Genomic DNA, 25,514 nt, shown 5'->3' with positions numbered 1-25,514 from the left:
GCTCGAGTTAATCGTATCCGCCCTTCGAAGTGTCTCCGTACAGCTGCTTGAGCTCGCGATCTAAAGGATCGAGCGTTCGCTGCGCGGTCAGCATGGACGAAAAGGGCAAGCCATGATGCTCCGCAAAGTCTCAGCTCACCTTCACTTTCATCCTGCTTTGCGTCCGTCTCGGTCACCTCAAACGCCATCTGCGCCTCATCGTCCTCATTCTGAGCTCCGCCCGCTAGCGTCTTGCCCTGCCTACTGGTGACCCATCCGCTCTTCCTCTTGAAAGCTTCCGGACTCCTATCCAGCAACATTTCCAGATTCGCATCGCTGATGATCTGATCGCCCTTCCCAGCCAGCTGAACCTTTTCCGGTTCCAACCTCATAAACACGTCCGAGATGGTGTACTTTTGATTCTGTCGACCGGATCGGATCGACTTCATTGCGTCTAGCGAAATGCCCCGGAATTGATCCTCTGCCATCACCATCTTTTCCAATTGACGCTTGGCAGTGGCACGACGCAGAATGCGCTGCTCGAACGTGTTGGCGGCGACAAGTCGGAGAACCAGCACAGGCTTTGTCTGACCAATACGGTGGGCTCTATCCTGAGCTTGCAAGTCCGCTTGCGGGTTCTGCAGAGGTGTATGAGGTGCAAGCATCAGCACAACATGTCGCATCAAAGCCTCGATCGATCTTGCACACTCACCCAATCGCTATCGTAGAAGATGACCGTATCAGCGGCGATGAGATTGATGCCAAGTCCACCGGCGCGCGTGCTAAGAAGGAACAGATTGACAGCGTCGGGTCCCTTTTCATTGTTAAAGGCGTTCATCTGATCTTCGCGATCTTGCAAGGAAGTATTCCCGTCAATGCGGAAAGTGTTCCAGTTTTTATCCTCTGCAGCAACGAGACGAGAAGCGCGGTGAGCACTTGAAAGCGATCTCCTCGCATGTCCGAGATACGCACCCTGAGCCCAGTCTTCGATGATATCAAGGATCTTGGTGAACTGTGAAAGCGGCCACCAGAGTAAGCTTTCGAAGCGCACATCACCCGAGACGCAAGTCATCGCTAACCTGGCTGAAGATCAACACCTTGTGGCCTCCCTTGAACAGCCTTTCGAGGAGACGGTTGAGCATGAGCATCTTACCAGACGCGTTGATCAGACCATCGCTGATGATTTCGTGTCCATTCTCGTCCTTTGGCCAATCAACTTCGTACGGATGACAGCAAATTTGTCGGAGAAGCATGGCAGTATTGGACATTTTCATATCGTTGATGACGCGACCTGAAAGTAGAGGGCGCAACGCGTCAGGACGATGCACATTGGCAACTTTGCATAGCTGGGTGAGACGAGCACACACTCACGAGCTTCTTGGATCGCGTGCAGCTTGCCTTGGTGCGCAACATCGTCCGGATCGACGATAGGGTCGACCTCCTCCTCGTCGCTGGACTCTGCCTCGATCTTGTCGGCCCAAGCATCATCCGACAACCGATGCTCATCATACGTAATGTTCTTTTTCGCTCGTCTAGCTCTTCCCTTTCTATCTCCCGAGCCTTGCTCTCTCTGCGCTCGTTTGCCCACGGCTGTGGTCTCCTCCACTTCATCCTCGGACAAGGACTCGGAGCGAACAGCATACCCATCCTCGGGATTGCCGTACAGGGGCCCTTGAATGCTCTTGCCATCCTTGCCCAAGCTGGCCCATTTTCTGCAATCAGGTCTGACCTTGACGATTTCGTCCCACGACATTCCCGTCTTTCTTTCCAAAAGTACCCTTCTGATGGTCCTATCAGTGACGGCATCGTACAGCTGTTTCTGCTCAGCAGTGAGTGGCGCATACAACAGGTACTCCTTCTTTGGCGGCAAATTCTCGACGTCATCCTTTGTGCGTCTGAGCAAAAAGGGCTTCAAGATGGCGTGCAGCTGTTCCACCACATTCTTGCGGTAATCTTGCGTGAGAAAGGCCGACGACTCTCCGTCGTGCAATCCGTCAAAGTCAAACCAAGATTCGAACGTCGCCAGATCATCAAAGATGTCTGGAAGGATAAAGTTGAGCAATGACCATAGCTCTCGGAGATTGTTCTGTGCGCATGGCAGCGCGACTTTCAGCTTGGCATTCCAGTTCACATGCAGAAGCTCGACTTACGTGAAGAGGAGTGCCTGTCAGCAGCAGTCTGTTGGCAGTCCTGTACTTTTTGAGCTCGGTGATGAGTCTGTCGCAGCAAATTGGCGCAAGTGATGAGCAAGCGCAAGCCAGACGATTTCGTGATGGGGTCAAACGCGGCCAACTCACTTTGACTCCATGTTCTTTATGCGGTGACCCTCATCCACAACGAGGAACTTCCAATCATGTTGTGCCAATGCGACTCGATCAGCGATAGCGGCTTCGTAGCTCGTAATGACGACTGGAAATCTGCTCTTTTCCTGGACCGTGCCTGGCTTTCTGAGATGTTGAGATCGAAGCACCCGTCTCTCCTCCTTGCTACCCATGTAGCACAAACCCGGAATGCTCGGCGAGAACTTTTGGATCTCCCTGAGCCAATTGAGCGTGGTGGACTTGGGAGCAACGACGAGAAAAGGTCCCCAAACGTTTTTGGATTTGAGATAGGCAAAGAACGAGATGGTTTGCAAAGTCTTTCCCAGGCCCATTTCGTCCGCCAAGATGCCATTCAGGCCGTTTTCGTACAGGCTGACCATCCACTCCAGACCTGCAAGCTGGTACTTTCTCATCGTAGCACCAGTGATCAGAGCAGGTTGTCTGCCCTTGACATCCTCTTCATCCTCATCTTCCTGCTGAGCAGATTCTGTTTGCGCCTCTCCCTCAGACTTGACCGCCACACCATTACCATTCTCCGTCTTGCGCTTCTTTGACGCTTTCGCGTCGTCCGCGTCCGTCTTGGCAGCTGCTGCCGCCTTTACCACATCCTCATCAATGTAGTTGGACAGCTCATAGCCTTCTTTCTTACGTGGAGCATCGTGCCTGGTTCTCTTTGGCAGAGGCGCCGCTTTGTGTTGATCGCCGCCTCGGGTGGTTCTGCGCGCATCGCTCGCTCCATTGGGTCCAGCTTCCCCGCGCTTCGCGTTCTCGCTAGAGTCAGCGTCGGACTTTGCCACATCTTTGCTCGAAGACGCTTCGCTCCTCTTCTTCTTTTCAGCTGCCAAACGCTTTTCCCTCTCCTTGTCCATCTTTTGCTGCATAATTTTGGAGTACACGCCGCTCTTTTGAAGCAAAAAGTTGAGCTTTTTGCGTCGAGCTTCCTCCTCCTGTGTGGTAGGATGAGCAAAAAGTCAGGCGATGAGCTTTACAACGCGAAGCCGAGCCTTTTCAAACGCTTTCCCGGCCGCGCGCTCACCTTTGGGTCGACAGTTTGCTCTTTCGAAGCTCTGGGTCGAGACCTGCCAGCACTCTGTTCCGCGTTCGATCTGGCTCCATTGGCAGCAGCCGCAGGAGAAGATGTGCGGGGTGGAGGTGTGTTCAGGCCATCATCTCCAGCTGCATCAGCAGCTTTGGCCAGCTTGATCGTATCGCTAGAGCCGGCTCTGGAGTTCGTCTTGGATGTCGACGCCGACATGATGGATGGCCGGACGAGCGGTTGTGCGCTCGAAAGTAGCCAGCTGGCGGCAATGTTGAGATCGGGTAAGCGAGGCTCAGAGCCAATGCGAATGCTTGTACGAACTCTCTGAGTCGCAAGTCTTGCGTAGCAAAAGAGACTCCTACGAATGGGTTGTGGATGGTGTACGACGAACAGGTAAAGATGCTCAGAGTGGGCTTGCAAACTATCCATCACGAAGCTCATGCCCAGACTCGCGTCGTCAACCATCATCATCATCATCACCATCGTGAGTACATCGGCATGCATCCCTCACGGCTCAAAACTTCTCATCACGCGCGCCTCTCCTCCCTTCGCAGCCTCATCTCGCGGCTAAATGCTGCGAGCGCGTGACTCATGTCAGCCACCATAGCTGTCACTCATCGTGACTGGCAGCGCGCGATGCGCGATCATCAGCGGACGAGGCGTGCACAGCGAATAATCAGCAGGCAGGCAGCGCGAGAACAGTCAACGCGTCTTTGGACCAGAATCTGCGTGTGGCCCATACTCGACGCGTAAATTGCTTTCTGATTCATTGCGCGCGTGATGCAGGCGCGTACCAAGCACAGTCACGAGTGCTTGTCGAACGCGTCCTGCGGGCGATCAATGATGAGAGAAGACGAACGAAATGGGTTCGCCAAAGCCCGCCAAAATATGTCATATGTGTGCCCGTCAATTCTCTGCCTCCTCTGCATGGACGCAGCGAGCAATGGACCAGCACGACGTACGGGACGTACAAATCCCACGCTCAGCGTCGGATCACGAGTCATCAAAGAAGTGTGAATGCGACGCATGCAACCATAAAGGACCAGCACCAGTACGGCTGCCTCAGGCTAGCGAGTTGAGCGTGCTGGTCGGGGATGGCCCGTCTGACTCTGCACACCTACGAACAAATGCGCACAGACAGACGAGGGCTCAAGGCCATTTCCAGCGCACAGCAAACTTGGAAGGCGTTTCATTGCGAAAGGACAGTCTTAGGGGGCGTGCGTATCGGATGCGTGTCTACGTGTCAAAGAAAGGCCGAGAGCGGCACACTATGTCTCTCTAGCTGAATGAGGCGAGCTCCGCGCCCGGTCTGCCTTCGTCGCCGACCTTGTTGATGAATGCATCGACGCACTTGGCCATAGTGGGAGAAGATCTGGACACCGCGTCCGTTTGGTAAAAGTTTTGGATGGGGTTGAGCAGAGGGGCGCCCGTGATCTTCTTGCCCTTCGCCTTCGCTTGCAGGTCCTTCAAACCCAAGAGCGCGGTGGCCGCACTGGTGGCTTCCCGTTGATCGTAACGCGTCAAGGTGGGCGAAATGTCAAACATCCTGTCCCTCACGCTCAGGATGTCGTCGTACGGCAGCGGGCTGCCTAGCACTTCCGAGAGAGCTCGAATGCACTTCCAGCCCTCCCGAGAAGCTCCGGGTGGTGGGACGGCAGCGCGGGTGATCTGGTTGCGTCCTTCCGTGTTGGTATAGGTCAGGCTGTGTTCCGTGTAGCATGATGACGGCAGGATGACGGAAGCATATTGCGCTCCCACATCTCCGTGATGACCCTGGTATACGACAAAGGCGTCCCTGGGAATCCTGTCCTCCGCATTGGCAAAGTCGTCGGCACCGAGCAAGTAGACAAACTTGGGCGTTGTCTTGCTAGCCTGCTGGCTTGGGCTGTAGCCAACATCGAGGGAAGCGACACGCGAGGCTGTCCTTTGCAGAATGCCAAAGCCCGTATACTCTTCGCTCAAGTACCGCTTGTCTGCCTGCACCGCTTTTGCCACCTCGGAGAGCGCTGCTGCTCCGTCGACGTGCTCCAGGACGCTACTTCCAATAACAATCATCGGCTTCTTGGCTTCCTTTAACCGCTTTCCGAAGTTGCCCTTGCCCGCGAGAACGTCAGCGATAGCGCTGGCGTCGCTGCCGACGTGCTCGTACTCGTAAGTTGTGTCGACCTTTTCTCCGATCAATCCAACATCGAGACCCTTGTGCAAGTATGCCTTGCGGATTCTCGTGTTGATGATGGCGGCCTCGTGTCGAGGGTTGGTGCCGATCAAGAGCAGAGCATCCGCTTCCTCGATACCAGCAATGGTGCTGTTGAACTGATAATTCGAGCGAACGTCAACGCCAGAGGCGGGTGGCAATTGACCAGCTGGTAAATCTACGGTGACGTTCTCGCTGCCGAGCGAGTTGACCAGATCCTTCAAAGCGACGAGGCTCTCTGCGTCTGCGAGCGCACCAGCCACACCCTGAATCTCGTCTCCCTTGGCGCCGCTAGCGGCCAAGCCCTCGGCAACAGTGGCGAGCGCCTCTGGCCAAGACGCGGGGACGAAGCGGTCGCCCTGCTTGATGAGAGGAGTTGTCAATCGTTGATACTTGAGACCATCGACTGCGAATCTGGTCTTGTCGTTAATCCACTCCTCGTTGACATCGTCGTTGGTGCGGGGCAAGACGCGCATGACCTGCACGCCACGAGAGTCGACGCGAATGTTGGAGCCGACGGCATCCAAAACGTCGATGCTTTCCGTCTTCTTCAGTTCCCAAGGTCTGGTAGTAAACGCGTATGGCTTGCTGGTGAGGGCGCCGACGGGGCACAGGTCGATGATGTTTCCGCTCATCTCAGAGTCGATGACCTTTTCGATGTAGGTGCCGATCTGCAAGTCATTGCCTCGTCCCGATGTCCCCATCTCTTGCACACCAGCTACATCGTTGCTAAATCGAACACACCTGGTGCAGTGAATGCACCTGGTCATGATTGTCTTCACCAGGGGCCCCAGATTCTTGTCCTCCACCGCGCGCTTGCCTGCAATCTCGTGAAAGCGTCCGCGATCGGATCCATAGCGCATCGACTGGTCCTGCAGGTCACACTCGCCACCCCAGTCGCAGATGGGGCAGTCCAGTGGATGATTTGCCAATAAAAACTCCATCACGTTTGCTCGCGCCGTCTTTGTCTTTTCGTCCTCCTGCGATGTCAACGCATGTGAGATGAGCGTCTGCGCGTACCGGTCGATAGGGCTCGGCCACGATACTTACTGTAAAGATCTTCATGCCTGGAGCAGCAGGCATAGCACAAGAAGCTACGGGCTTTGGTGCTCCTTGCGAGGTCACCAAGCACATTCCTGAGTGGCAACAAGGTGAGGATCGGGTCAGCTGGTTGAACAAGACGGACCGACTCGCAACCCAGCGCACTAATGGATCGCACTCACGGCAATTACCAGCAATTTGAAGTCTCTCGTGGTAGCAAAATCGAGGTATCTGTGCTCCAGCCTTTTCGCATGCTTGGATGAGGGCCGTTCTGACAATGACGAGGGAGAATCGAGAGTGGCAAGCATACATTTAGTTGACCGCGAATTTTCCAGTGCGGCTTTTGACACGTCCAACTCACCCTTGCTCGACTTCGACATCCCTACCATTGACTTGCAGCTTGATCATCTTCGGAGGCTCGGCGGGGGATGCCTGAGACAGCTTAGCCGAGGTCTGGAGGCATCTTCGAGATGCAATACCCGAATTGGAAGCCAAGACGGATCGAGAAGAAGAGGCGGTGGAGCTGGTGGTGCTCGCCACTGCCGACGAGGCGGCGCGGAGTGGGGCCATGCGCATCATGGTGAGCTTCCTTTGCTGGCAAAAGAGCTATCAGAGTGGGAAGCACGCTGGAGTGACTGGTGTGAGAGTGATAAGTGCGCCGCTGTGTCAAGGGAGAAGCACCATTCACCTTTCCTCGCGCGGCGTTCGTGGTTGCAGCATCAAGCTGGAAGATGGCTTGACCTCACCCGCCACAGCTCGCCCGCGTCTGTTATTGAGGGAAAGCCCGAGCGCGTGCGTGCATGCGCCTGCGAATGAGCTGCTGTCAGGTCAGCCCCGAACAGGCGCGCCAATCAAGAGGCACACATTTCTACCTGCAGCGCGACAGACCACGTGGCGCCGCGTACGCTGGGCAGGGTCTGCCTCCCTCACCATGAATCACGAATCTTGACTAGCTTGGAATCAAGAAATGGACATGCGCTGCTACCGGCACATGCCACCATGCAGTCACAAGTCACGAGGGCTTTGCGCACCGCGACGTTCATGTTGCAGGCCGCGGGCCAACTGATGGGTTAGCACGAGTTACGAATGGTGACGTGAAGAATAGCAAGCGGGCAACCACCTCTTTGCAGGCCTCTCACCGCGCTGCAATCCCCGTCTGTCCTCTTCTCTCCCTGGTGGAAAGTTAGCGTCGGCTGCCTCTCGACGCGCTGACAAGTCAGCAGAGCGAAGAAGAGACAGAAAAGGCGCAATGGATGTCGACTCTGTTGAGGAAACTACAACACCCACAAGCCCTCCTCTCGGCCCGACCAAGCGTGAAGGGTATGTGCTGCGCCAAACGCTACAAGGGCATACTCGTTCAGTCTCATCGCTGTCCATATCTCCGCATGGAATGCTGCTGGCAAGTTCTGGCTCCGATCGCACCATCAAGATCTGGAACCTTGCCAGCGGGAGCTTGAAGTTTACCCTGAAGGGACACAAGCTGGGTGTCAATCAGGTGGCTTGGAGCGGCGATGGACGCTACGTTGCAAGCGCGAGCGATGACAGGACTGTGAGAGTCTGGGACTGCGATACGGTGAGTGCAGAAAATGCGTTTGTGATGCTCTAGTAGCATGTATGCGTCGTATTTCTCACCCAGTCACGCACACGTCCGCTTCAGGGTGCCCAAGTTCGCCTTCTGCAGGGGCACACATCGTACGTCTTTTGTCTGGCCTACAATCTTCAGTGCAGTCTGATCGTCTCGGGATCTTTCGATGAGACTATTAGGCTTTGGGATGTCAAGCGCGGAATTTGTCACAAGACCATACCGGCACATTCAGAGGCGGTGACTGGTGTGGACTTTAATAGGGATGGAGACCTCATCGTAAGCTGTTCCTATGATGGTCTCTTGTGAGTGCTCTTTATGCTCGCAGCGAGAGATGACGCTTTCTGACTAGATTTTTTTACGGCAATGGTGTGCGTAAAGACGCTTGTGGGACACTTCAACAGGAACGTGTCTAAAAACACTAGTGCATCGGGACAATGCTCCACTCTCTCACGTCAAGTTCACGCCATCATCTTCTCAAATCCTTGCCTCTTCGCTAGACAACACCATCCGTCTTTGGGACATTCCCAATTCTCGTGTGCTCAAGACGTATACGGGGAATGGCTATACGAATGGGAAATTTGCTTGCGCAGCAGATTTCACTGCACCTCGGGAGCTGCCCGCGTCGACATCGGTCGGAGGGCAAGGCACGGATGAAGATCCCAGAAAGCAAGAGATGAGGAAGAGGGGGCTGAAGCAAATATTCGTCGTCGCGGGGAGCGAGGACCAAAGAGTGTACGTGTGGGACTTGCAGTCCAAGAAAGTTGATCAGATTCTGGTTGGGCATAGAGACGTTGTCATTGCGATTGCTGTGAGTTGGTGGTGCTGCTGAGCAGCTGCACAAGGACCTAGGCTTGTCGGATACATGCTCACAGCTTTTTCTATCCTCAGGCGCATCCCACGCTCGACATCATCGCCTCGGCAAGCATGGACCATGATCCTTCAATAAAGGTATGTACTGCACACTCTTCGCCTAGACTAGCGTGCATCGCTCATGACCTGTGACGAAACTCCTTCAAAAGATCTGGAGTCTCGATGACATCCCAATCAAGTCCGAGACGTAGTGAATGGAGGTTGCCAATCTCCTTCCGTCTGAATATCAAGGCTGTCCAGGACACACCAATCCTGCATTCGCGGCCTCTCTGGCTGGTGTCGGAGCGTCCGACCCCTGCTCTTGCGCGCCGGCTGTCGCCAGTAGCAGCAATTTGACTGTTCTCCGACATCTTCATCACAAAGAAAGATGGCACCCCAAGTATGGCCAACCTCGATACCAGGAAAATGGCGGACACAACCAGGACTCGGGGCCCAGACACAGCAGGCACGTCATCGCACTTAATGTACCCGCAGGCAAGATGCCCTCTTAACGCTCCGTGCAGTTGCATGCGAGCCACAGGCAGAGACTAATTGGGTCACAGCGGAGGGCAAAGATATCGAAGGGAAGATGAAAATGGGTCATGAGGCTCAAAGAAACGCTCAAGTAGCTCCGCTGTGCCATGCTCAGGCGCCGCAGAGAGAACACAAACCTCAGGGAGCATCCAACGTTATACATTAGATTGCATGTGCGTGCACGGCCCTACTTCGTTAGTCTCCTTCGAATGATGTGTCTGTTCCTTGTGACGTAGTGATGAACGATGATGGATGGACTGGACTCCAGACTTCCAGTTCGCTTAGCATGTACATGCCATGCCCTCTATACCCTGCACGTGATCGTGGAGCCGAGATCAGACAAGCACGCCTTCAACACCGCGCTGCATGCGCGCGCAGCTTTGAGCCCATGCATGCATCGGTGCGTCGCTGACCGCGAAAGTCTCCGAGTCGCGCCAAAAGGCACCGCGCGCGCGCAGCAGGTGGTTGCGTGCGCAAGGGCGAAGTGAGCGCTCGGAGCGTTTCTCGTCGACTTCATTCGTGATTTCCTTTACCTTGCAAAGCGTTTGGCGCTCGATGCCTCAACAGGCCGCATTGATAGCGAAAATGTGAATGGAACCACAAGCGACGGACGTCGGTGAGCCACTGGTGACTGACTGACTGCATGTACCTGGTACAGGTACGCTCCATGTAGGCAGCGGCCTCGTCTTGCTTGGATCTCTCTCCTTGCCGGCGGTACCTTTCCTGCCCACTCTTGACTCACGACTTCATATGCATTCTGCATCGCCGTCTGCTATAGGCACCGGCACCTGTGCGTGTGAGTATCAGCTGTGAATACAGCGCACAAGCCGCTTCGACCTGTAGATGTCCGCTGCTTTGATCTCGCTGACATTCGTTACCAACCTTGTCTCGCAGCAAGGTACTGTTTGCCCTTTCGCAAAGAAGCTCACTTGCCGATGGCCCGCGCTAGACCGTCACCAGTTGACTAGACACGTATCGAGACTGCGCTTATTTGATTCAGCCCTTCACGACCAATGGGGAGCGTGTCTCTAGCACTTTCGTTGGTATTCTGAATCCACATATGCTCCTTTCATTTGGGCCATACGGACATCCTCCATTACCATCTCCAGGTCCATACCATACGCCGTCATCCATTCACTTTTGGACACACTTAGCCACAGCGCGGCTTTTACACCAACAGTCGGAAACGCTCAAGGCGTAGCGCTCGTATCGCCACCCAACGACGGAACGATGACCCTCATCGATCTTGTACTGCCTTTGAGCAAGCGCCATGGCGGGCATGGCGACGCTGACGAGCCATACGATCCGGACGAGCATGGGCCTAATGTGAGTCTTCTGCAACACAAACTTCCAACAGCAAGTCGATACGAGTAGTATACCTTTGCTGAAGAGGTCTTATGCTGCATTTTGTGCAAATATGGCAGAATCGACCGCCTTCTGCAGAGCGACTGGCAGCGATGCTTCACGCCGATAATTGGTACGACATGCAAAAGTATGCCAATCGTGAGTGGTGTGATGCGATGATCAAGCTTTGCTAGCTACGCATACACGACGCGCCCGTCTCCAGCTTACGCTTTCTGATGCCCGCCCATCGCTCTCAGGCGTGACATGGCTCATGCTGGCCATCCTAATCCTGGTCACCGTCGGTCCGGGCTTGCTACATCGCTTGCGAGTCCATCGACCCAAGCTGGCCGTCTCTCTGCAACGAAGGCTGCCATTCTACTTCAAACTAGTCTCCTGGGGAAGATCAGTAGGCTACCTACAAAAGGGCCGCATCCTACCAGGCTTTAGATTGCCTGCTCTTGGAGCTTCGATTGCCATCGCACTCTTCTGCGCTGCCATCTTTGGTTGGACACTGGGCGTCCGGCCTTACTATAGGAAAACTAGAGAGTGGGGCTCCCCGCCGCTTGCTATCAGAGCTGGTATGCTTGCCAATGCCATGATCCCTTTTCTACTCGCACTAGCGACCAAGGTCAACGTCATCTCCATCCTTACCGCAGTATCGCACGAGAGACTTCAGGTGCGTGGTATGGACGACTAATGCTGCCGAAAGCACAACTTGCTCAGCATCCTTGTACACCTTCGATCTACGAATTAGGTGTACCATCAGTGGCTTGCTAGGCTGATTCTCACCCTCAGCTTGATACACACCATTCCATTCATTTGGCAACCACTCACTGAAGGTGGCAGCTCCAACCTCTGGGCTTGGTGGAAGAGCGGTGAGCCATTTGCAATCGTCTCGATCGCGTCTTGCCGCGAGAGGCACTGCGGAGCTGAGACCTCTCACCCTCTTCGCTCTCCATAGACTACGTCACTTACTGGAATGGCACCGTAGCCCTCTCTTTGATGATCTGGATGGTGCTGAGCTCCACTCGAGTGTTCCGAAACATGAGCTACGAATTCTTTGTGATTGTGAGTACCGCTATCCCACTGTCAAACAGCTGTGGCACCGACTCAACACCTTTGTACTATTTCGCGAATAGCAACATATCGTGTCAACTCTGCTCTTCATTGGCTTCTACTTTTTCCACACCGACAACACGCTCAACAGCTGGATCTGGCTCTGGGCTGCAGTGGGCGTCTGGGGCTTCGCTACGCTGATCAAATGGGCGCGCAGCGCTACTGCTAGCAGATACTTCGTAGGGGCCAAAGCCAGCGTGGAAGTGTCTGGAGAAGAATTGGTTGCAGGTGAAGAAATGCTCAGGATTGCGCTCAAGACAAACGTCAGATGGTGGCCGTACGTACCGTCGTCAAGCTGCGGATGAGCTGCTACACCGAGTGCTGACTTGCCGCGCTTCGCGTTGCTGACAGAGGAGCACACGTCTTCATCCGCTTTCCGACGCTTGCGCCCTTGCAAAGCCACCCATTCACGATTGTGAATCTGCCACAGCCGGATCATCACTGCGATTCGGAACTAGTGTTGGTGGCTAGAGTGCACGACGGGATCACCCGGAAGCTGCTGAAGCACGCCAGGTCCAAAGCCGCAAGCGTGGAAGCTGAAGATGACATCGAGTCCGAAAGTATCTACATGACGAAGCAAAACTCGAGCCACCCTTTGCGAGCTGTACCGGAAAGTTCGGAAGCGTATGCTTTGGACAGTGGCGACGCGCCTCTGCTCCCGACTCGAGCATGTATGGTTCCCGCCATCATCGATGGTCCCTATGGTCAGAGTTCCGCCTCCCTGCAAGCTTTCGACCACGTCTTGATTCTCGCTGGTGGCGTCGGAATCACATTCGCCACCAGCGCGTGCATGCATCTGGCCATGGCCAACGCTGATCGCATTCAGACACGAAGCGTCCACTTGGTTTGGAGCGTCCGCAGCCGAGGTGAGTCCGTGTTGTTGTCTCAGCTCAAGCAATACTGATTGCAACGTATCCTGACGCCACTTCTCGCTCTTGAATGGAACTAATGATCCTGGCTGCGTTTTCTTAAGCCTCGCTCGCGTGGTTTCAACCTTACCTAGACGCCATCTCGGAGCGATTTGCCGCGTCCAAGGTCGCCTACACGTTCACTCTTCACATCACACGCGAGTGCATTTCCGCGTCTGATGCTGTATCTCGATCCAACTCGGCGCCCGAAGCAGATTTCGGTGCGGAAAAGTGGACGGCTTATCGAGGAGCTGCTAGAGAAAGACCTGCAAGTCTTGAACGACCTCACGTACCCAGCATCATTCGAGATGCAGCGCAACATGCGGCAAATTCGTCGGCTCGAAGCTTGGCTGTTGTGGTATGCGGACCTGCAGGAATGAGCGATGCCGCTGCTAACGCTACAGCTCGTTTGCAACATGACCGAAAAGGATTGGACGAGATCTGGCTGGTGAGTCAGAAGTGCAAAGTCCCTGCCGCCACCCTCGCTAGAGTTGAGAAACATCGCCCTGCGTTGACTGACTCTGATTTCTTTGATCCTCAATCATCATGATAACAGCTCAACGAGTCTTTTGGATGGTAGGAAGGGCGTGCAGAAAGCTCAAGCTTCGAGTCGGGCTCACTCGGCGCGCTCTGCTCAAATCACATTTGCGAAGAATGCTATGACTTCGATCATCCCCACATCTTTGCTTGCGCCTCAATGAGAAGAGGAGGCGTGCTTCCGAACTCTAAATGTGTCCACCTCGAGCAGGGAGCAAGCGAGATGAGAGCTGCGCGAGGCATACATCGATCGCACGCATACCAGTTCTTTGCCTGCCAAGGCGGAGGCGAAGGAAGATTGAACGGTCTTTTATGGGCTAATGCGCCTACACCACAAGATTGACCCTTCTTCGACTCGAACGACGCTCACCACTTGTCATACTTCGTGGACACCACTTGGAGATTTGTTGACGTCTTCACTGCTCGCCTTTCATAGAATTTGCCGATGAGCCAGCAAAACTGCGAAAGTAACCTGAGAGCAACTTGATCGCTCTCCGCAGCGCAATTGTTAGGTCTAAAAGCGCTGGCAGTCTTGCAGTCTTGCATGGTGGTGTGTTCGCATACATGCACGATGCAGCAGCAGCAGCAGTCACGATCGAGTACAAAGACCAGAGAAGGTCACGCCGGATCCGTCGGCGCAATGTGAGGTGGCGCATCGACTACTTTCCTAGGCAAATCTGAATCACTCGTCGTGTACTCGTCTCGAAAATTCTACGCTCCATTCTGATCTCACGGAATCTGCTCCATTCTCGCTCTCTGCCAGATATGCTTGCAACCCACGAGTCAAGAGTGTTCGCTCAGGTCAAGCAAGTCTTGAGTCACAAAAATCGTCCTTTGTCAGTGTGAGCGTCACAGCTTTGTATAAGGAGGCGTACGGGTACACAGCAAGCACTCTATCTCATGCAGCGCTCTACGGTACCGCCGGCGCCACGCACAGAGCAATAAGCAAAAGCAGCAATTTGAATGTGAATCACGAATCGACGCCACTCGTCGGCGTCCGGTCTCACAGCTAGGCCACAGCTGTTTCTGCATGGTGCACGCAGAGATCGGTCATCAGAGGCAATAGTGGCTCGATCCGCCTTGAATTTGGATGCCACTCAGACAGCAACAACGACGACAACCACCATGAGCTTGCTGGCAGCGTACTTGTCTAGCTGCAATGCGTGCATTGGCGGATGAAGGCGGAGAGTCAGCATGAAATAGCGGAGCTGTGCTCGGTGACTCAGCTAGTAGGGCACCGACGCATAAGACACGAACGGCCTCACATGCAGCCTCACGACTCAGACTCTTGACTGGCTGCATGGTGAATGGTGAGTCTTGAGTGGCTTGCTCTGGTTCCGGCCGCCATCGGCGCGCAGACAATTCGAATCACGAATCACAACAATCAAACGTACGTCTGACTTCGGAATTGCTCGATCACGTCGCATACGAATCTATATGAGATTGCGGTTCAAACAGGCTGCTTTTCGCCGCACACCTTCGCGAGTCGCCGAAGTGGCAGTCAGATTGCCGTCGGGCGCGTGTGTGCATACGTAAGGTGGTAAGTATGCTGCACAGGACCTTTCCTACCACGTCCCCGGCAGTATGACAGCTGAACGCCATCCAATCGTGACACCAGCTCAGTCGCGGACTACCGGAAATGTAACGCGAATGATTCACCACGGGCCCCCCCGGTCTTATGTCGGGGTGGTTTTCAGCAATGCCCGCGGGGGACATTGTCATGCGGGCCGCCCCATGCTTTGGCAACGATAGTCAGCAGCTGCACACCTTGATTATCTCAGAAGTCGCATTGGAATAGTAGGCGCTCCACCGCTAGTACCTCACGCCACCTAGCTACCGCTCAGCGGTTCCGTGCGACGCGGTCCTCACAGCCTCTGCCGTTGCAGGCAAGGGAGCTTGGAACCAGGAAGGCTGGAGTCAGGGTGTCGACATTCAGCGGGATTTCAGTTCGGACGACTGACAGGCGCTCTGGATGAATACAGAGATGGCTTTCTTGATTCAACATCAACTCGAGCGTCACGCGGAATTCAGATACTAAACATTCCATTTGCAAGGACAAGCTTTCAGGCTACACACAAGGAGTGGCGCGATTAAGCATCGCAACGTCACATCACAGACCGAAATGGGAAGGAATGCTGAGGAAGACCAGCACAACGGCTGGCGAGCGGCGCTCTAGAGCAGAGTAGTATGCTGTTCGACCGTGGTGGCGGCATCGAGTCAAGAGCTCGCGAGATGCGCTTGTCTCGAGCTGCGGAAACAAAAGAGTGGCCGGGCGAAGAGTCGATGAACTTGCTCGCGATGTCGAAGGCGAGGTTATGTGCAAGCATCTATGCACACGCGGTGTGAGAATCTCCACCAAGATCTTCATGCTACTCCAGCAACATCGCCATGCAGGAATTCCAACAGGGGTTCTGTTACCGTGTATCAATTAAGTGATCACGCAGAAAGAGAGGCGCACATCGGATCCGGCGGGCGGAATCACCGACTCGACTAGCTGTGGTGGGTGTGAGATCAAGACGTGAACAAAGCGCGTCCGGTCGCATGTTGCGCGCCTCCGCCGTCTCGTTCTGCCCCTCGCGCTCGCGCTCGCGCTCGCCCTCATTTGCCAATCTTGACCGCCGTCGGTCATGGTTGCCACGAAAATGAGACGTGCGTAGACACCATCTCTGTGCTGTCGCCATGCTGCTCTGTCTCGATAGCTTCACAGGACTGCTGCTCTGGTCCGTGGCAGTAGCACAGGCCTGTGCGACCAGTGTCAATGACGGAACAAGGCTGTAGGCGACTTTGCCTGCAACAGATTTGAGAAGAGAGACCTCGGTAAGGTTTTGCTTCACCCACGCAAAGACCGGAATTAAGCAACCAGACTGGGAGGGCCCCCATGCCGATTGATGCAACTTCGAAGCCCCAATTGGAGATCCTACTGCCAGTATAGGTCGATCTCCTACTCGCGCAGTGTGTAGCCTTTCGGCTTTCGAGGGGCGCCGGGTGCAATTCGATTGCTGGACACTCGGCCGCCGCGTCGGGCATGCGACGAAAAACACTCCTGTGCTGCCATCGTCGGGCTGCGCTGGCCTCGTTTTGCGCTCCAATGGTGCGGTGGCTACGACTAGTCCTCAATCCTACATAATGGACAGACCCACATCGCAGCTTGAAGCCAAAAGTAGGTCGTCTCCATCTGCTCATCCCACCGCGATTACCCGTGCGAGCTCATCGAGTACGACGTCAGCTGTCGCACGCTCTTCTCACCGCACGGAAAGATTTCTGCACTAAAGCCTCAGCAGTATGAAGCTCACATCGCGACTGCTCTTCAGTGCGCTTGGCCTAGCTGCACTGCAGCTTTGCCTCATCGACACTGTCACGGGGCAGACCGATCCTTTTGGTCCTGCCTGGGACGGCGGCGAGCACTACATCTTCTCTCGCGAGGAGGGGATGCATATCCTTCACAAACGAGACAAGAGTCCCGACCCTGCTGTAGCCACGTATCAAGGCTGCAAGCTGAGCGATGCCTTCATCGCGAAGAACAAAGGTAACAGTGCGTGTCGACCGTGTGTCGGCCAGACACTGCTCCAGCGCTCATCTATGTCCTCACCCTTTGCGCAGGCAAAACCAACGAAGGCATTCAAATGGCCGAGTGCTTTTCCAACTGTCGGTGAGTGTGCATGTGAATGCGTGAGAATTCCGAGACTGTCCCTTGAACGTTTTTCTGTCCTTTTGTACGGCTGTAGCATCTCTCCCAACGGTGAGCATCGATGCTGTCGAGTGCTTCAAACATCGTAAAAGCTAATCTTGAAGAGTCTTCGGACAGCTTTCGCGTATTTCCTTGTCGATGACTCGAACATCAAGCGTGAAGGTTACCCTTACGGTGAGTTTTGACCGTGCTGGTCGCCAGGTCGCCAGAATACTGGAATGCTGCCTCTGACGCTTGCTCTACACCACGTTGCCAGGGACTTGCACCGCCTTTTCTGTTCAGCCAACGGCTGACGATCTCGCCGAAGGCGATCCGGAAATGCACATGTGTGGATTCTGGGACCGTGGCGGCGCCATGCTGAACGAGTGCGTCGCAGAGACTTTGGTTCTCGACGGCTTGTGCTGAGACAAGACCTGCTTCCATCTCTTTAGAGCACCTGGTCGCTCTTACGTCAACATGCCCATGATCTGCCCACACAACTTGAAAGGCTGCTACTCGGTGAGCCCAAGATTGCCACATGAGCGTGTGGGCGTATGCAAAGTTTGCTGATACGTGCCAAGCGCGCCTCTATTCTCGAACTCGCAGAAAGATTATTACAGCCCAGGCGGCAAGGTGAGCGCAGCTGCCCGACAGTCCGCTGCTTTACAAACCAACTCACCGTTCAACTTTTCGTCCTCTAGCTGGCCGACTTTGCCAACGTAAAGCCCACGTACGACGGTCACATTTGGCCACCAAAGGACCAAAACCACGAGCTGCAGTATTGCGGTGCGTGTTGCTCACGCCAGATCTTGTCGACACGCTGGGCTGACAAGACCTTTGGTTCGCGCAGAGTGTCTCAATTGCGGATGCCCCACGCCTACGTATGCCGAATTTCAACAGATTCCAGTTCCAGGTTGCAAGCCCGAAACGATGTGCAAGCCCTACCAGGGTCAAAAGACTGGTGTTGAAGGCGCTAACATTCGAGGAAAGCAAGCCGCAACGGCCAAGGGTACCACTGGCGGCTCAGCTGGCGCTGGCACCGGCACTGGCACTGGCACCGGCACTGGCACCGGCACTGACACTGCTCCCACGACTGGCAAGAGCAACGGCAGCGGCAAAGGCACCACTAAAGGCGGCAACACGAGCACCGGCAGCGGCGGTTCTTCCGACACTGGTAGCGGTGGCAATTCCAACACTGGCAGCGGCGGCGTTTCCAACACCGATACCGGTTCACACAAAGGCCACGACAACAGCGCAGACACCGGCAAGACGGGCAGCTCGACCAAGAAGGGCTCAAGCACCAAGCAAAACGAGTCGCCCAGTAAGGGCCCCGACGAGAACGAGTTCCCAATTGGCGCATCTGGAAGCAAATCGAAGGACAAGGGTAAGAAGGAGAGCAGCAAGGATAGCAAGGAGACCACGGGTGCTAGCTTAGACAACAGCTACAAGCTCGGCGACTCTGGATTCGAAAAGACCGCTGGATCTTCCTCGGCACATGGAAAAGGAGACGACACCAGCACCATCACCGAGGACGACCTTCCTGACTGCGAAGAAGGTGAGACTTCTGGTGCGAAAGCTCGAGGATGCTTGAAGAAGGGAGGTAGACAGCAAAAGCCGCTCGGTTCGTCTTTTGGAAATCGTATCTTGAGTAAGAGATTGGCTCTCGGTGGCGCGCCTCCAAGCCAAACACCACCTGCGGGTGGTGCTGGCTCGCCTCCTAGTAGCGCAAATCCGCCCCCGAGCCAGGTACAACCTCAAAAGGAAGGAGACTCGGGCAAGGGAGGCTCGCCTCCTGGTCGCCCGAATCCGCCTCCGAGCCAGGGACAACCTCCGAAAGAGGGAGACTCGAGGAAGGGAGGCTCGCCTCCTGGTGGCGCGAATCCGCCTCCGAGCCAGGGACAACCTCCGAAAGAGGGAGACTCGGGTAAGGGAGGCTCGCCTCCTGGCGGCGGCTCGCATCCGAACGAAAAGGAACCCAAGAAAGAGGGAGACCCGAACAAGGGAGGAGGCAATCCGCCTGCGGGCGAAAAGGATCCAAAGAAAGTGGATACGCCCGGGGATCAGGGCAACTTGAATATGAGCGACCACCCGTCGCCGAACGAGCAGCCCAAAGAGAAGGAAGAGAAAACGGAGCTTGGGAGTACCGAGCACTCGGAGTCGAGCGGCAATGCGCCTCCAACTGAGCCATCGCTCAATGGTAACGCGCCTCCAAGCGAGCCACCGCCGGCTCAACCACCTCCGAGCGGAGGACCTCCGCCAAACCAAGGACCGCCTGCGGGTCTCGGTGGTATGCTGTCCGGCGGAGGCTCTCCTCCATCTCAGCAGCAAGGCATGCCGGGGTTGGGATCAGGGCTTAGGCCGCAGGGCGAGCAGGAGCGTCCCGGCGGACTGGGCCTGAGGCCTGGCGGCGGCGGCATCGGCGGCGGCCGGGAGCGTCCTGGTGGTCTTGGCGGGCTGGGCTCGATGGGTGGCGGGAGAGAACGTCAAGGTGGCGGAGGTGGACTTGGTGGTGGCGGAGGTGGACTCGGTGGCGGCAGAGGCGGACTGGGTCTCATGGGCGGTGGAGGGGATCATCGGGACAGACCCGGCGGACTGGGCATGTCTAGTGCCGATTCGCACGAAGTGCCTGCCAGCCAGGAGCACGGCAGGGAGGCGATGAGACCAGGCCATGGCGATCGCGGTCATGGCGGTGGGATTGGTCTATTGGGCAGCGGAGGAGGAGGTCGCGGTGGCGGAATAGGTCTACTGGGCGGCGGTGGGGGTGGTGGTGACGGCGGTCGTGGCGGCGGAATGGGTCTACTGGGCGGCGGAGGAGGTGGTAGCGGCGACGGTGGTGGAACGGGCCTGTCGAGCGCTGCCGAAAGCCCAGTAGGTCACGGTAGGATGAGCTTGTCTGGCAACGGAGCCGAAAGCTCGCTGAATGCTGGAGGATCCGATGCTCGGCTTTCTGCCTCGATGCCTCAAGCAGGCTCGGGTGGCGGAATGCCGGGACTGGGGGGAACATCACTGAGCACAGGAATGGGTCGAAGGCTCGTCGGAGGAGGCATGGGAGGGATGGGCGGCGGGCACGGTATGCCTGGAGGCATGGGGGGAGGGATGGGCGGCATGGGCGGCATGGGAGGTGCGGGCGGAGGTCAAAGGCTTGGCACTCAATCCACAGGAAGCGGTGGAGGCAAGTCGAGCTCAAGTGGTAAATCGGGGGGCTCAAGCAGCGGACGCGGAGGGGCTACGGGCGGCGGCATGGGCATGCCAGGTGGAATGGGCGGCGGCGGTATGGGCATGCCAGGTGGAATGGGAGGCGGTATGGGCATGCCCGGCGGAATGGGCGGCGGTATGGGCATGCCCGGTGGAATGGGAGGCGGCATGGGTGGTATGGGCGCTAGCGCCAACAAGGCACCGTCCTCTTCGTCTTCGGGCTCGAAAGGCAAGAAGAGCAAGAAGAAGAAATGCCGCAAGAAGAAGTCGAGCGGCAAAAGTGGCGCTGAAGAAGAAGAGCGCCGACGCCGCCGCAGCAACTCGTATAGCAGCAGTGGCAGCAGCTCTTCGAGGAACTCGAGGAGAACTGACACTCTGAGCGTTGACGAGATTGCTGACCACGGCTCGAAAACTACTCCTCGTTCTTCTGCCACTAAAGATCCCAAAAACAGCAAGGCTTCGGACGCTACCGGTACCCTTTCCAACCGTGGTGAGTCGATGGCTACGTCTCGGACCGATGTCAAAGCTCACCGCTTGCTGATGTGCTCGTTTCTTGCCCTCTCAACACGCAACAGATCGCTCCCAGAAGAGAAGCATCGGCCCGGACTCTTTTTCCAACGACCTGACTCTCATGAAGAGGCACCAGAAGCACAAGAGACACCAGAAGCACAAGAAGATGCGCAGATCTGCGGCTGGCAAGACTTCCTTCTGAAGCACAAGGCCTCGCTTTAGGCAAGTAGTGTTTCGAGTCAAAGTGAGCTTGAGATGGCTCCAGAGCGCAGACGCGGGGCAGCCGCTGACCGATATGACAATCTTTCCTTTGTCGAACAGCAACTTGAAACAAGCATCGGTCGTGAACTCACTCCACCGAATGAAGATCCATCCAAAATTCCGAATGTGAAAGTAGTCGTTCCCAACGCTCAACCCATTGTATCTCTCCCGTTCGATCGCTCCTTCTCTCGACGCTCGATCGCACCAAAGAAGTCCCGATAGGTCGCCCTCTTCTGGCAAGGGGCGCGAGCATGTAGCTTCCAAGCGATCAATGAATCCACTCTCCCCTCTAAAGAGGTTGACACTTGTGCTGTCATTTATTTTAAGCGAGTACCTTGACTGTGCCCGCTAGCCTCGGTTGACAAAAGAGGCAGAATGAATTACGAGTAGCCGAATCATGCTTCACGACATGGTCGGCATGTTGACGCTGGCCGTGGCGCTAGTTGCATCTGCGCTCCTCCAAAGACTGCGCGGACGACGACGAAGTATGTCGAGACGTTGAGTGAGGCATGCAGAAATGACCATGCCTCGTAGAGCACAACTCACGAAGTGACGGTCTTCAACTGGGTGTAGAAATTGAGACCTTGTTTGCCATAGAAGCCGATATCGCCTGTGATGACAGCGTCATGGAAGGCGCTGGTGGTCAGCAAGACGGACCATAGGAAAAGCGATCATCCGAGCCACACTCACCCATGACCGAGCCCTTGTCTATTGTACAACACAGCAGGAAGCGCACGATGTGAGTAGTCTTCTCCCAATGCACACTGGTGCAAATGTCTGCTTGCCGCCACATCCGGACTCACTTCCACTCCATGCAAACATTGGGAGAGGCACTGGGACAGGAACATTGATGCCGACTTGCCCGACATTGATGTCCTTTTCAAACTTGCGAGCCGTCGCGCTGTAGCGCGTTGCGAAGAATCAACCTGCATGTCAGCTCGAGCTCTTACTTGGCAATGACACCATCCCTCTCTCCAGCTCACCCATTGTTTGTGAAGATGGCCGCCCCATTGCCATACTTGTTTCGATTGATGACCTCGACAGCGTCTTCGAGCGTTGGGACATTGAGCACGACTAGCGTCGGCCCAAAAATCTCCTGATCGTACGCTTTCATACCAGGTCCAGCTTCCACGATGGAGGGTCCGACAAAGTTTCCTTCTGGGAAGGCAGAGTTGCGGTAGGATCTACCGTCCAACAGGATGCGTCCGCCTTCAGACTCGACGGACGAGGTGAGCTCGATAACCCTTTCGCGCGCTTGCGGGGAGATCAAGGGGCCGCTGGGGGCGGGAAAGGCGGATCGATGAGCAGGCGCATGCACGTCATTCACTCATTTCCAGCACTGTAGACTCACAGGTCCACATCCTCGAAACCGCTTCCCACCCGCAGACTCTTGGCTCTTTCGACGAGCATAGGGACAAAGCGTTTGGCATCACCAACAGTGACGACGACGCTCAGAGCCATGCACCTCTGTCCTGCAGCTCCAAAAGCAGCACCTCCAATAGAGTTGAGCGCATGTTCCAGATTCGCGTCTGGCATCAATACTGCGTGGTTCTTTGCTCCCAGGTTCGCTTGGACCCTCTTGCCGTTGGAAGTGCCTCGATTGTAAATATGAGCGCCTGCTCTGTCGGACCCTACAAAGCTGATGGCTTTGATCTCGGGCGCATCGCAGATAGAGTTGACCACATCGACTGTGCCATTGACCACGTTCAAGACACCCTTGGGAAAGCCTGCCAAGGTGGCCAATTCGGCAAGGATCATCGAAGCTCCTGGATCCCTCTCTGATGGCTTGAGGACGAGCGTGTTGCCGGTGACTGTAGCCATGGGAATGCTCCAGAGCGGAATCATGGCTGGGAAGTTAAAGGGGCAAATGGCGGCAGTGACACCGAGGGGAACGCGCCTTGCGTGCGTATCCATATCCTTTGCCACCTCCAATCTCTCTTCCATCAATGTAGACGTAATACTGCAAGCCGTCTCGACCACCTGCAGACCTCTCAAGACATCTCCTTTGGCATCTTCGAACGTCTTGCCTTGCTCCAACACGATGCTGTTTGCGAGATCATCCATATGAGATCGAATCAAGGCTTGGTATTTAAGCATGATGCCCTGTCGAGAGAGCACCGAGGTGGCCGACCAATCCGGAAAAGCCGACGAGGCAGAGTCTACAGCTTGTTGGAATTCCGATGCAGGAGTGTCTGGCACACGAGAGAGAATCGTTTGGGTGGCCTGCGGCACAGTGGGGCACATTTCAAGTCATCAGCATAGCACGAAAGAGCGCATACACGTCATTTTGGGTCGAGACAGACCACTTACAGGATCCCGAACTTCGACCCATCTATCCGTCTTGCTCTCTACAAACTCTCCGTGCACAAAGTTCTTTGTGGTGCCACCTAAGGCAGAGGTTCCCTTCCACTTTGCATCCACATCTTGCGCTTTAGAGTGAGCTAAGGAGCCCAATGTGGACTCGGATGGAGAGGAAGCTGATGCTGTTGCTGTTGAGGAGGCGCGAGGGAGAAGAGAGTGCAGACGTGTGGAGGAGCTGAGGTGCGCAAGGCTGGGACCTCTGCGACCCAGTAGCATCTTGGTAGCCATGTTCTAGGAATGTGTAGCGATGGACGTGGTCGCCGTGTGCACGATTCGAAGAGAATGAGCGCGTCGTCGTCGTGCGCAGCGATGGACCCTTTGCTGCCAAAACGCAGGCAAGCCTAGAATCGTGAATGAATGCTCATGAGAATTACGCCGAGTCGAGGGGGAACCCTGCTGCTGGCTGCACATGCTGCCGCTGCTTATTGGTCAAGGCGAGCGGGGCCGAGCGAGCGCGGGGGAGGCTCGACTGATCCGCGGGGATCAAGCCGGCTCGCCGAAGGACCCGAGGTGCCGAAAGTAGGTATCACGTGATCCATTCTGCGGGGCTCGACTCTTGAACACCGACGAGGCGTAAGGGGTGCCGTGCGTCGCATGGCCAAGCGGGTATGGCACGGATGGATCGAGCGCCTCTCCACTCGGCGCGTGCGCAATCACGAATTGCTGGGTCCACCGGTGACTTGCGCCGCCGGGGCGTAATCATGGATCGAGCTGTGACTGACGGTCCTGAGTTCAAAGTCAGGACTCTGCTGGACTCACGACTGCAGGTGAGGTGACGCGATGATCGAGAGAGAGGCGTAGCTAGCTAGCTGGTCATGCACGCGCTTGCCTACTCGTGACCCTTGATTGATTCAGACTCAATCTTGAACCGTCATTTGCGTTGCAGCGTCATATCCTCCTATACACGATCCTCGCACCGGCCTGCTGGGCCAAAGCGATAGCAGATTGACAGACAAAGGTCGTCCATTGCCTCCCGCATCCGGGCTACTCTGACCATCCAGGCCGTTCCACAGTCTCTCGTCTGCTTATCGCCACACCGCGTTCCCTGGGTCCCACGTCTCTGCGAGCCACCTCACAAGCCCCTGGGGAGTTCGCTTGCGATCGGAATAGGCGTGCATCACTTGCCGCTCATCCATCCCACACCTGCCTCCTTGGTTCTGCGCGCCACATAAAGAGATGCCTCGCCCTCGCACCAGATCCACAGAAAATGTGAGCGGTTTGGACACGGAACCCGTCATGGCAGAGGCACGGTACTCGAGCAGAGTCAGAGCGCGAGAGGCGGAATCTGAAGGGGCCACAGAAGTGGCCGTAGACATTCCTGAACGCTCTAGTCGAAGAAGAAGAATCACCAGGTCCACGAGTCAGCAGGTTGGTTCTAGCGAGAAGCAGGACAGGGAAGATGGTTCGAACATTGACACAGGCATCATCGTCGACGAGCAGGGCGAAGACGAGGCTCAGACAGCGCGCCCTGGAAGCTCGCGAGTTCACATTGGTTGCAAACTCACCAAGGGCAAGCAGAGGTCGGCGAGGGATGCAGACTGCATGCAACTTCATGGTGGAGACACCAAGGCAGGCCCATCAGGCCATCCGCGCTTTGAGAGTGGTCAAGGCGGGGCAGCTTCAAGCTCGGCATCGCTGTCAGGAAATGGTTCCACCGCTCGCACTGCCACCCCAACAACGTCTCCAGCAGCAGACACATCATCCTCACTCTCCAGCACGACAGAATCGTCGGGCGGGGGAGCCAGCGCGCCAGGATTGACAAGTCTGCCTGAGGCTCAAGGTTTCAGCAGCTCGCAGGGCACCACTACAAACGTAGGCGCTACGCATCAGCGCGCGCCCACTCGCACAGCAGTCGAATCCGCAGAGCATTCCGCTAACCGCGCCCGAGCCGTTCTTCTCTCTGCCTTGGGAATGTTGCCAGCTCCTGGCCGCGCATTTGTTTTCCCTAGCATGGCCGCTGGCCCTACCTTGCAATCACCAGGCGCATTGCCGGGAGGCAACGGCAGACTCCAGCCTACAGAGGGAGACCCGCTGGACCATCCCAGTGATACGCTGTTGGCTCTCTTGCAGGAC

General features: G+C 55.9%; 9 protein-coding genes across 9 annotated transcripts; 3 read left to right on the top strand and 6 right to left on the bottom strand.

Moving 5' to 3' along the window:
• Positions 1-7: 7 nt before the first annotated feature.
• Positions 8-3,555, bottom strand: IE81DRAFT_345625 (hypothetical protein; the record flags this gene model as incomplete). Its single annotated transcript, XM_025515936.1, has 9 exons — positions 8-60; positions 140-617; positions 692-882; positions 952-991; positions 1,059-1,270; positions 1,351-2,065; positions 2,130-2,196; positions 2,277-3,247; positions 3,337-3,555. The coding sequence occupies 9 exons, from the start codon at positions 3,553-3,555 to the stop codon at positions 8-10; spliced, it is 2,946 nt and encodes a 981-aa protein (XP_025371551.1).
• A 938-nt stretch (positions 3,556-4,493) lies between these two features.
• IE81DRAFT_321283 (putative NADH dehydrogenase 78K chain precursor) lies at positions 4,494-7,361 on the bottom strand. The gene is made up of 4 exons (XM_025513292.1): positions 6,936-7,361; positions 6,757-6,845; positions 6,584-6,669; positions 4,494-6,513 (listed from the first exon to the last, which is right to left on the bottom strand). The coding sequence occupies exons 1-4, from the start codon at positions 7,151-7,153 to the stop codon at positions 4,618-4,620; spliced, it is 2,289 nt and encodes a 762-aa protein (XP_025371550.1). The 5' UTR covers positions 7,154-7,361; the 3' UTR covers positions 4,494-4,617.
• Positions 7,362-7,736: 375 nt separating this feature from the next.
• On the top strand, positions 7,737-9,504 carry IE81DRAFT_18824 (WD40 repeat-containing protein). The gene is made up of 5 exons (XM_025510758.1): positions 7,737-8,147; positions 8,232-8,461; positions 8,538-8,967; positions 9,048-9,107; positions 9,179-9,504. The coding sequence occupies exons 1-5, from the start codon at positions 7,824-7,826 to the stop codon at positions 9,218-9,220; spliced, it is 1,086 nt and encodes a 361-aa protein (XP_025371549.1). The 5' UTR covers positions 7,737-7,823; the 3' UTR covers positions 9,221-9,504.
• A 1,169-nt stretch (positions 9,505-10,673) lies between these two features.
• IE81DRAFT_18611 (hypothetical protein) lies at positions 10,674-13,677 on the top strand. Its single transcript, XM_025510741.1, has 9 exons — positions 10,674-10,868; positions 10,967-11,045; positions 11,144-11,562; positions 11,653-11,761; positions 11,848-11,954; positions 12,026-12,279; positions 12,354-12,868; positions 12,976-13,358; positions 13,467-13,677. Exons 1-9 carry the CDS (start codon positions 10,773-10,775, stop codon positions 13,488-13,490), a joined length of 1,986 nt encoding a protein of 661 aa, XP_025371548.1. The 5' UTR covers positions 10,674-10,772; the 3' UTR covers positions 13,491-13,677.
• Positions 13,678-14,078: 401 nt separating this feature from the next.
• IE81DRAFT_321278 (hypothetical protein) lies at positions 14,079-14,906 on the bottom strand. Its single transcript, XM_025513291.1, has 2 exons — positions 14,890-14,906; positions 14,079-14,757 (listed from the first exon to the last, which is right to left on the bottom strand). Exon 2 carries the CDS (start codon positions 14,747-14,749, stop codon positions 14,501-14,503), a length of 249 nt encoding a protein of 82 aa, XP_025371547.1. The 5' UTR covers positions 14,750-14,757; positions 14,890-14,906; the 3' UTR covers positions 14,079-14,500.
• A 1,037-nt stretch (positions 14,907-15,943) lies between these two features.
• On the bottom strand, positions 15,944-16,979 carry IE81DRAFT_18720 (hypothetical protein). The gene has a single exon (XM_025510752.1). It carries the CDS (start codon positions 16,628-16,630, stop codon positions 16,073-16,075), a length of 558 nt encoding a protein of 185 aa, XP_025371546.1. The 5' UTR covers positions 16,631-16,979; the 3' UTR covers positions 15,944-16,072.
• Positions 16,980-17,254: 275 nt separating this feature from the next.
• On the bottom strand, positions 17,255-17,894 carry IE81DRAFT_18808 (hypothetical protein). Its single transcript, XM_025510757.1, has 2 exons — positions 17,794-17,894; positions 17,255-17,702 (listed from the first exon to the last, which is right to left on the bottom strand). The coding sequence occupies exon 2, from the start codon at positions 17,652-17,654 to the stop codon at positions 17,286-17,288; it is 369 nt and encodes a 122-aa protein (XP_025371545.1). The 5' UTR covers positions 17,655-17,702; positions 17,794-17,894; the 3' UTR covers positions 17,255-17,285.
• On the top strand, positions 17,768-21,261 carry IE81DRAFT_18656 (hypothetical protein). Its single transcript, XM_025510747.1, has one exon. The coding sequence runs from the start codon at positions 18,045-18,047 to the stop codon at positions 21,039-21,041; it is 2,997 nt and encodes a 998-aa protein (XP_025371544.1). The 5' UTR covers positions 17,768-18,044; the 3' UTR covers positions 21,042-21,261.
• IE81DRAFT_321275 (putative methylmalonate-semialdehyde dehydrogenase mitochondrial precursor) lies at positions 21,075-23,814 on the bottom strand. Its single transcript, XM_025513290.1, has 7 exons — positions 23,391-23,814; positions 22,432-23,303; positions 22,064-22,357; positions 21,884-21,981; positions 21,771-21,788; positions 21,627-21,690; positions 21,075-21,546 (listed from the first exon to the last, which is right to left on the bottom strand). Exons 1-7 carry the CDS (start codon positions 23,667-23,669, stop codon positions 21,483-21,485), a joined length of 1,689 nt encoding a protein of 562 aa, XP_025371543.1. The 5' UTR covers positions 23,670-23,814; the 3' UTR covers positions 21,075-21,482.
• Positions 23,815-25,514: the final 1,700 nt, after the last annotated feature.

Source organism: Ceraceosorus guamensis (genome assembly GCF_003144195.1).
Source record: "Ceraceosorus guamensis strain MCA 4658 unplaced genomic scaffold IE81scaffold_11, whole genome shotgun sequence".
NCBI lineage: Eukaryota > Fungi > Basidiomycota > Exobasidiomycetes > Ceraceosorales > Ceraceosoraceae > Ceraceosorus > Ceraceosorus guamensis.
Note: the sequence above shows the minus strand (reverse complement) of the source record. Positions and strands in the feature narration are given on the sequence as shown.